Source organism: Cryptomeria japonica, chromosome 6 (assembly GCF_030272615.1).
Source record: "Cryptomeria japonica chromosome 6, Sugi_1.0, whole genome shotgun sequence".
In the NCBI taxonomy this organism is placed as follows: domain Eukaryota; kingdom Viridiplantae; phylum Streptophyta; class Pinopsida; order Cupressales; family Cupressaceae; genus Cryptomeria; species Cryptomeria japonica.
This window is the reverse complement of record NC_081410.1, coordinates 558,279,143-558,290,331: the sequence shown is the minus strand read 5'-3', so window position 1 is coordinate 558,290,331 and position 11,189 is coordinate 558,279,143. Positions and strand designations below refer to the sequence as shown.

At 30.4% G+C, this 11,189-nt stretch overlaps 1 protein-coding gene across 1 annotated transcript; it reads right to left on the bottom strand.

Moving 5' to 3' along the window:
- Window positions 1-8,025: 8,025 nt before the first annotated feature.
- LOC131060715 (putative UDP-rhamnose:rhamnosyltransferase 1) lies at window positions 8,026-9,798 on the bottom strand. Its single transcript, XM_057994050.2, has one exon. It carries the CDS (start codon window positions 9,594-9,596, stop codon window positions 8,226-8,228), a length of 1,371 nt encoding a protein of 456 aa, XP_057850033.2. The 5' UTR covers window positions 9,597-9,798; the 3' UTR covers window positions 8,026-8,225.
- Window positions 9,799-11,189: the final 1,391 nt, after the last annotated feature.

The following is an 11,189-nucleotide window of genomic DNA, read 5'->3' as shown; positions in this document are numbered from 1 at the left end:
AAAGACACAAAGGTCACCGAGAAGGTTTTCAGAGAACAGTTAAAGAACAGAGTAAACAGAAGGGTTTACCGAGTTACTATATGGGTTGTCAAGGTATGCTATAAGCAAGCTAACTTATTCTGAGCAAATAGAATCTGCTATAACATTTCAGATGTAAAGTTGCAAATACTTGTAATGATTTTATTGTAATATTGTGAAGTTGTAAGAGAAACCTTTAACAAGGTAAAAGACTCTAATCAAGTCTATAAATTGTAAAGCCTCTAACCAGGTGCAGCATTTAGATGAAGTGTTGTAAAATCCTTTAGCAAGGTAGATCTAACAGATCTTGTTACTCCTAACAGGGTAAGCTATCAGAAATAGCTAAACATGTAGCTCTAACCGAGTACTCTTTATTATTGCAGTTGTGAAGTTGTGGGTGCCATCCCCACCGTAGTTTTTCTCTCTAACCAAGAGTTTCTGCATAACCAAAATATATGTGTTATGGAGTGAATCATGTATGATTGTTATCTATTTGTTTTAGCTTTATATTATGTTACTGCACTATTCGGTTTATGCATAACAGTAAAGTTATTATTGAAGAAAAGTTTTGAAGTATTGATTCACCCCTCCCCTCTCAGTACATTAGCTTTCCATATTGGGCCTAACACCTTCATCATTAAGATATAAATAAGTAGTCATATTTTTTATTAATGAAAACTTCTAATTGACTCATGGCTATATGAGGATTAAATCTATTAATACACCTAATTGCACCAACTTATCTTATATTTTCATTTGCAAGGAACTCTAAAAGTTAATGCATTATATTTTTAAGGAGAATAAATAAATGTAAATAAAAATCACATTTGAAATATGGATGAGAAAATTAGAAAATATCAAATATAAAAATGGAGGATGAAAGATGGTAAAACATTAGGAAAAGAAGCTAGGTTGCATACAAATCATGATTTTACCAAAATGTAATTATATAAAACATGAGATATGATTAATTTAGTGTGTAATTAAATATGTATCCAATAAAATGTAATCAAATCTAAATTAAACAAGATCTCAAATTGAATATGGTAATAAATTGAAAAAAGGAAAGAGGTGCTTAGATGTTTGTTGATTTCAATGTATCAATGTCTAAACATTTTCTGTTTGATTTTGATTCAGATCTAGAGTTGGGGACTTAAAGCTACAACTAGAATATTGATCATTTTCAAGATGAATCATAGAGATAAATAAAATTGATAAAATAATAGGATGTGTTCACTATCTAGTCTATCATGTGATATTTTTATCTTGATATATAGATTTTTCTTGATATTTTTATCTTGATATATAGATTTTTCTTGGAATCTTGTAAATGCACCTTACTCCTATCTTAAATCCTTATTGTTTAATAAAGGTTTTTAAAATAAGTATAGTGTGGATTTCTATAAAAAGGGTGGAAGAATGTTTAATTTGTTGATGGAATTCAATTTTGTTTATTAATAATATAAAATTGAAAAAGCAATGCATAATTGAATCTAATTTAATGACTAGGATTAATTATTGATGCAGTTCTCTAGTATAAATTCTCTTGTTATATGAGATTTTAATTTAATTAATTCTAATTAATGAACTAGCACTATTTATAAATAAAATATTCTAACTTTCTTGAACTTGATATTTTAGACATGCAAGCCAATAAGCTAATGATGATATCTATAAAACAATTCAACCTCTACTATAACATTTAGGGTTATAAAAGGTAGGAATAAGTTATGGTGGGACACAATTACATAAAATAAGACACATTAAACAATATGTCATTATACTTATAACACCAAAAATACATGTAAAATAAAAAATAAAATGAAGAAATTTCTAATTTAACCACTTAAAGAGTGTTAGTCCTTACACACTTTAAAATTTTAAACATGTGAGAAATCACTTCAAAATATAATATTTAAAACAACATCAAAAATATATGTAAAATGATAAAAAAAGTAAAATAAAATAGATACAATTTATACTTTTATCCCTTAGAGATTGTTAGCCCCTAAGAAAACTAAAATATAAGGTAAAACAATAGGAAACAATATGAAATGTGAATTGTCCTAACTTTTATTAGATATACACCTCTTAATAGAGAAAAACGAATATAAATAATTTTAAAAAAAGGAAACCTCATGCAATACAAATTTGTGGTGACTTGAATGATGTGCTTCAATTGATGGTTGATAGTTGATAGTTGAAGGAGAGTGTGGGTACCTAAATCCTAAAATATAACCTTATTGTACAGAATATTCTTAATTGAAAATAGAATAATGATTTTTTAATTTATAGATTTGATGATAATTGGCATAGGGTTGACATTTTTTTAGGATGCAAATATAGGATTATACTTATAAGGAAATCTAAATTATATTGTGAGAGAAATAAGGTATTTTATTCTAGTAGTTGATCGATGAAGGGCTAGGATTGATTTGATTAGATAGATTTCTAGAATTTAAAGTTAGCTTGAGTTTGTGTTGAGTGTTGTTAGAGATGGGTGACTAGGATTAGTTTGGTTGATTTGATGGATATGATTGCATATTTTCTTTACTATAGATTGGTGACTTGTATTTATTGTTATTTTTATTTGTAGATGTGATATGATAATACCATTAGTGGGTGACTAAGCTAGTATTTGGGCTTTTAAGATAATTAATCAATTTATACTAATAGATGTGGGATGTTAGTTTAATTAACTAAATATGATTAGTTTAGTTATGTGGCAATGGAGGGAATGTCATTTAGGATAATTCCCAATTTACTTAATTAGTTAGTGTTGATATGATGTGAGTGTAGCTGCACCGAGCCTAGTATGGTGTCAAGAGTGGTAGTATTAGATGCGATTAGGAAATAGTTAATTTAAGGTATCTATAATCTCTATGTACTTCAAAATTTTAAACTTCCCAAGAATCCCATTAAAGTACAAACGATACATTTTATAAATTTTTATAATATTTTATCTATAAAGCAATACTCTTTTTTAATTTAAAAATCTATCACATTTTATATGAGAAAAGTCAAAATCATTTTTTTTTTTAAATGTTAATTCAAAATACTAGCCTTTGGTAAAAAGATCCTTGATCAATATTAAATTTTATTTCAGCCATGGGCTCTTTTAATGGAAGGTAAAGGTGGTCTTAATATAAAAAATTTTAACGCCATTAGGTGCATGAACTATTAACCTTGCATAAGTTAATGATGCTTCCAACACAGAGCTCCACCCGCAGTGGCTCACAAACCCTCCCGTCGAAGAGTGGCAAAGAATCTGTCGTTGCGATGCCCACTTGAAGTACACTTATCTTTGCAATACTTATATTTATTATTTATCTCCATAGAATTAATTATATAATATAGTTAAACATGTTTATTTATAATAATTTATATTATGTAAAATATAAAACATGTTCATTAATTGTATTGATTTGCATTTAACATTTTGAAGAAAATTAATGATTTATGGTTGGAGGGTTATTAAAAATGTGTGTACAATAGAACACTAAATAAATTATTTTGAAGTATATACATTCAATTTCAATATTTTAAATTTTATCATTAAATATATCATTGATATGTTTTTAATAATATACATTCAATTTCAAGTTTTATATATATATTCTCTCCTATGTATATATTTTACGAATAAGAAAAATAACATTTCAAATTTTGAGAAAATAGGAATCTTGTCCAGTATAGAACAAATTAGATCTATTTTAATGATCATTGTTAAACAACATAAATAACAAATCAAAAAATATGATCTGTATTATCATTTAAAAAATTCTAAAATAATAATTATCCACATACTAATAAAATAATATATACTTTAATTTATTTACTATCAATTTATAAATTAAAATTGTATAAATTTATTGTAATATAAATTACATTAATATTTAGCAAACATATTATATTTTTTATTTTATATTAATTTTAAATAAACTATTATAATAGCACATAAAGCTTTTAATTCACTAGCCTCATCATCATGATTTTAAATGAAAATATATAATATAAACATTAAACTTTAAAAACTTCTTACAAGGTAGATTTATTTACCTTTACTAGAGTAGAAAAAATAAAGTGTAAACAATAAATATAAAAAAAAATCTTACAAATACTTTCACCTTCACAATTAATTTGTCTCCTGAGAGAAGTGGAAACAATAAAATAAAATAATAAATGGAGGTTTCCCGAATACCAAATAAAAGGGGATGAAAATTTTCATTTTAGGAATAACTTTGTCGAATATAAGTAAATAGAATTTGAAATGTGAAGATAACTAACTATTGGAACTCGTCGAACTTAGAGATTTTTTCAATTAATCAAGATATTAAAAATCATTAATGTTTATAATAATGGAGTAAAAATATCATTTTTTAAATTCTTACAAGTAATCATTTGACCTTCCAGTGGTAGTGGAGTTGTTCATATGCTTTTCGGGTATATGGTTAGCTTCACAATTTTTCCCCCATAGAATTAAGCTTGCTATTTACTTGAAGAAACTTAAAGCTAAGAAAATATTACATAAATTGAAACACATGAAGAGCAACATATAATAACTTCTTCCACATTCATTATCTTTCACAAGAAAAAAAATATAAAAAATATTCAATTTAACACAATACAGGCTAGGAACTGCAATCTTTTTCATTGTGCTTTATAACGTTCTATGTGTTCTTTATTAGGCATTCACTAGAGTAATGCATCCATGCTGTCATTTTATACAAGTCATTCCTTTCGTTGAAGCTTTAAAAAGGTGGCATAGAAAAATAAAAATTATAGAGCCCAAACCTCTAATTTTTTAGATGTAGTATTTTATGCTCTCAATATGGATGATGATAATAATTTTGTTCATGCTTAACGCTAATGATCCTAATGATTCTAATGATATGTATGAGCTTGTTGAGATTAATAATGAGTTATCTTCATATTTTTTAAAAGCATTAACCCTAGCTCCAGTGACAAACAAAGTGATTCATCATTAGAACATGGTCCTTGTTTGGAATTTGTAGTATCTCAATCTATTGTGCTCAATGTGGCTCCTCATGCATCTTGTCCACCATCCCTAAACAATGTTAAGCAAGATTGGGAAGGAGATGATTTGCTTGACTATCTTCATTCATGTCATAGATTCTCCTTTGTTTGTTTTCTTGTTTGTAATGTCCTTCCCTCATCATGTGCTAATTGATATGATTTTGTATTATGTTAGGTTCTCTTTAGATGGCCCTTGTTACTTCGTTAGTGCAAGGTAATAAAGAGGCTGAATCCATTGTCACGTTCCTCTATTTGTATCTCAATTCTTCTATATATAGAGAGAGAGAGAGGTAATAATTAAATAATTTCAATCAATTTTGAATACTCATCTTAAATAGCTAGAATTTAGATATGTTTAGTTAATTTAGTTACTCATTTAACATTATGAATATTTTTTTCCACTACAATCATAATTTACATTCTATGTACATAAAATAGGATTAAGAATTATATCAACCAACTTTATCCAATTAAAATGATCATATATTGTGAAATTTATGTTACTAAACAAAGATGGGTGATTGTAAATACCATCTCAAGTTTAAAATATGCACCATGGGTAAATGTAGAGAGAGCCAATGTAGCCAAGATGTGGCTTTTAATTGTAAAAAGTGGCATTTGGAACCTACTTCCAATCTGTCCTTCATAGTTTGGAAGATGGAATTTCAATTTTATGAACCGTTTCAATACGAATGACCCCTATAATTAATTCAAATGTCTCACAATATAGATATGATAGGAAAAGGTTAGCCTTGGTCTCATCCCAAGACATAGGACTCGTAGAAATTTTGGGGAATAAATCTCACAACCTTTGGGCACGTTTCTTTTGGAATTACAAGGACTTGACCCATGAAAAATGAGTCAGAGAGTGGCCTTGATCTTGTAGAATAGGGTTCCACCAAATACTATGTTTATTAAGGGAAACACCATCCTAACCAAACCAATTTAAATGAAGCCAAGGATTAACAACTTACTAGGTATGTCAAATTCTCTTAGAGACAAAAGTGAGCTCAATTTTAACTACATCCTGCATAGTGAGAATGGTTCATATGGAAATTTGTCATTTAAGAGTATTTAGTGTGAGAGTAAATCTTAATGAGAGCATTAAGTCACTAGGTTATTTTATTTCACATACTTATAAGATCTATTTTTCTCACATCATGACTCTATTTTCAATCCAACCTATGTGCCCTATTGATTATAATGATGTAGAGACATTAATATCTAGATAAAGTGTGTCACGATACTTTACATGACCATGATTTATGCATTTTCATAATAAAATGTAATTAAAATTTGATGGTTGTGTGGTTCATATTTGTACATAAAATATTTTAAAAAATTATAAGTTAGATTATTACCAAAAATAATTCAAGTCTCTATTCATATATATAAATTTATTAGAATTATTTTATTATTATGCTAATATTTAATAATTCAAGACAAGTGTAGCTTTTAAACTTATATTAATATAGTTGTAAACATGTAAATTTGGTTATTGGTTTGGTTGTTGGGTATGAGTGTATCCAGATTTATCTAATCAGGACATGTACATTTGGTTAAGTAAATGACTACACATACATAAGTCAAATTCAATGACAACTATATATAAGTAAATGTCAATATCAATAAAAATAAATGTCATTGCCAATGTTCAATAGATAAAAGTAAATACCAAATTAAAAGTGAAAAAATATGTTTGTTAAGTATACATAAATAAGTATTCTAATAAAAATATAAGATTGACTACAAATTGCAAATTTCCCTTTCAATAAAATAATCAAATGTACTTTTCATGCATACATATTGTAGCCTCATAGTGGACTTCACTTCAAGCAGCAAACTCAAGAATTTAGATTTTTACTATTTATGTTTAGCCTCATAGAGGACTTCACTTCAAGGAGCAAACTCAAGAATTTAGATTTTTACTATTTATGTTTAGTAAAGTCTATGGTGGTAAATAGTAGTAAAGGCTGAATTTAAGGAACCACTAAAAAGTACATGCCATAAGGTCTCTAGAATAATATTTAGTGGTCTGAAAATTGTATATTATATATATTTATGTAAATTTAATTTAATAATTAATCAAATAATATCTATTTTATTTAAAAGTTTTTATAATTAAAATAAGGAATAAGATATTTCTTAGTTCTTTTAATGTGATTAATTGGTTTGATGTTTCTCAAGTTGATTCATAAGTTAATAAAAAATAATTCAATGTAAATTTCAATAATGATTTATTGTGCTAAATACATAGATAAATTGATTGTAGAAATTTATTTGCATATCTTGTCTTTATTTGTTAGATAAAATATGGTGTTGAGAAGTGTCTTTAATGATTTTCTATTAGACAATTGAAGCATGAAAGTAAAGTAAAAAAATGAATTTTGCAAATCATATGCTAACAAGTTTTAAAATATTGTGTGCTTACATAGCCTAAAATCTAATTGAAATGTTACATTCTTTTACCAAATTGTAAAATTCTCATGTGAAAAAGACATGTTAAAATTATATCTAAAGCAACTAAAAGGGGTTTGAAGAATACACATTTTGAGTTAAAAATGGAAGAATTTGGAGACAAGAATCTCACGGTTTTTGCAAAATATTTTAAACCATTTTCATAACCTCAATTAGTCTTAATATGTTCTTTCCCCACAATGTACTTGTCAATATAGATGATTTTAGTGTTATTTTATATTGTAATTTTCAATTATTGATTATGAATAGATCTTGGAACTTGTGTGAATAAACTATATGATATAAGACATATGCTTATAAGAATGTATAATTGTAATTACATAAAGTTATAATAAGACACAATTCCATAAACAGGATAAATTGAACAGTATAATATGAATATTTTACAATAACAATAATACATATAAAACTAATAAAAATGAAACAATTTTCAATGTTATAATCACTCTCATAACTAACTTATATTTAAACACCATGAATTGAAACCTCCATATTACAAAGCCCATCCAATTGTATATGATAAGGTCTTAATCAAATATAACAAATAGGCAAATCGATTCATTTTTCTGCTTCAGAGTAATAAGTGGGAAGACTTTTATTGAACAGAACATGGTATTAAACTAGAACTTCGAAACCCTTCCATCTATACAGACGTGGTAGAGATTTGTAACAACATTGACTGTGAGTTGGAACTAGAGAAGCTGCTTAATAAACTCGCTTATGTATCTCTCTTGGATATCCTCCTCCCCAAACAACTTCTCTCTTACCTTCTCCATATTATCCGCCACACGTCCTCCCTCTTCTCCCACCATAATCTCCCTCACACATCTCCTAATTTCCTCCGCTCTGAAACTCCCATCTTCTTCCCTACCAACCTCCATGCCAATGCGGAGTTCCTCCGCCACCAGCCGGGCGTCGAGCCCCTGAACAATTTGCATCGGCAGCGCTATTATCTTCACCCCAGATCTCAGCGCTTCCAACACAGAGCTCCACCCGCAGTGGCTCACAAACCCTCCCGTCGAAGAGTGGCAAAGAATCTGCTGCTGCGGTGCCCACTTGCAGTACACCACACCCCTCTCCCTCGTGCGCTCCTCAAACCCCTCTGGCAGTAACGCCCTCGCTCTTTCTTCTGCTGATGACGTGGAATCATCGTTGTAGCGAGGGGAGCGCAGAACCCACAGAAAAGGGACATGGCTCTCCTCCAGCCCCTTTGCCAGCTCAGCAACCTGCTCCTTTGACAGAAAACACTCGCTGCCAAATGACACGTAAACAACGGAAGCCGGCGGGTGATTGTCCAGCCATCGCAGGCACTTGTTCTGTTCGTCGGCCGGGGTCGCCGGTAGAAATATACCGACTGGAACCACCCGCTTTTTGAGCACCGCCTCCAGATAATGAAAATACTTGCTTTCCAATTCAAAGCATGATCGGACGAGCATAATCTTACATGCCTCCGTAGATTTAAAAAACCGACCCAAAACTGTCATACCTCCATCGCCGTCGCCATTATACCCAGCTAAAACTGAGCTAGCTTCGTATGGTTTGTAAGCTATGACAGACGATGGATAATCCGGCGGTGGCGCGGTCAAATCCTCTACAGTGGTTTCCCCGGCCTTGTTTCTGCTTGGTACTGCAGCGTAAGCAAAGGCCGACGCACTGAAGATGCAGAAATAAACGGCGGGGATACCAAACTTGGCGGCCCAGTGCTGTGAGAAATCATGAATTATATAGTCCGGTTGAATCCGGCGCAGAAGGTGTTCGAAGGGATTCTGGAGGCCGTCAAGAGCTATCTTCAACAGATCTGCCATTTCAATGGGAATATCGGCGGTGTTGTCGGCTTCAGGAGGCAGACCCTCTACAGAGGGCAGCGGCAGCTCCACCATATCGATCTTGCCCACCCACTTTTCATGTAGCGAGGACTTTATCTTTGAAATATTGCCCGGTGTGGAGAGAAAAGAGATCCTCAAGCCCTGATTTGCAAGTCTTTTGGATAACTCGAGAAAAGGAGAGATGTGGCCGTGAGCCAGCCATGGAAACATGAGTACATGAAGGGCTCCATCCTTCATTTTTAGGAATTCACCGGGAGGGTTTTGGATTAAGGAGATAATTCTGAATCCAGTTCAAACGTCTCGCGCTCACTTAAACTGAGATCATGATTGAATCAGCGATATGAAAAACGGTTCAGTCGAAAGACTATTTCTAATCCACGTTTCTCATTTTTAAGAATCAGTGGATTGTGCTGTTACGGAATATCTACCTTCAATTGTAGAAAAACTACACAAACAATCATTCATGATTGAAGATGAGAAAGATTCTTAAGGATTATATTTCTTCCACCTAGACTAGAGTAATTTATATTTTGGTTTGATGTCCGGGCATGGGCCTTTTAAATTCTAAGGACAGGGTTTTAAATAATTTTATTAAAACAACTTGTTTAAATTGACTGCTAAGATAAAATTATTTATTTTTCTCTCACAATTTTTTTTTATAATTTAATATAATTTTATTAAGATTATTTAATGGAATTAATTTTAATAAAATTGTATTAATTATAAATAACATTATCCATTATGACTTGATAGAATTTAATTAGAATTTTTAAATGATAAATCTTAATAATATTAATTTAACTATATTAAGTGTATATCCATGATAAATAAAATAAAAAGGAGTATTTCTAAGAGTGCTTGACCCTTGTATGAGGGCTTATTACATGAGCATTATTCTTGTTTCTAAAAACAAAATAGAAGAAATGACTTGGGGCATGAACAAGATTTCCTCGAACCCTAAATCTCAACATATATTTTTATTTTGTATTTGCATCTTCACGGAGAAGACTTCTCTCTCGCCGACATGTAACTAGGGTTTCAAAACATCCTTTTTCCGCTACTTCGAGCTTCTTATGGTTTGATCTGACCATAAACAGAGTAACTTCTAGTCTTATGACGATTGCTTGTAGCTTCAAAGTATCAAACTTATTGTCAAAACTCCTCTCTTGGACTGGTGAAGAGTTTGGAGAACATACGAATTGGGTTTTGACCAAATTTAATGGGTTTTTTTTGCATTTTCACTTCCTAAATTCTGTACAAAAATTAGCCAAATCGGCATTTGGGTTTTGTAGAAACAATGAAAACAATATCACTTTATTTTTCTGATTTTATTCCAATAGTGGCTACTTTGTCAACATGAATTGATTGTTCATGATATCAATGCCTTCAAGACTTTTCCTTTTGATGATAATGTTGTGCATATTCTTTGATATGGTGGTAGATGCTCTGTTCTTTAGGATGAAGATCATTCTCTCTACATATTGAGACTGATTTCTCATGTATTGTGTAGTTCTTTCTCTTTATGTATTGTATTTTAGGTCCATGACAGTGACCTTTGTTGCTCTAAAAATATTGGTACTCTTTCATTAATCCTTGGCATTAGGTATGATGGGAGTCTTCATACTTCATTGATTGCACTTGGACTGCATAAATAATCACTCATGGCTACTTGAAAAAATGATTTTCCTCTGTCCATTTGCATTTTGATGTTGTACCTTAGGGCTGAAACCCTTATCACTATTGTTAAGGATTGTAAATAGTAATACTCACATTGTTGTCCTTAGATCTATATACACTTTCTTCTCAATACTTTCTTGTGTTTTACTAGTG

Bases quoted from the DNA above. Each gene is read 5' to 3' on its own strand.
- LOC131060715 (XM_057994050.2), bottom strand. From the start codon at position 9,596: ATGAAGGATGGAGCCCTTCATGTACTCATGTTTCCATGGCTGGCTCAC.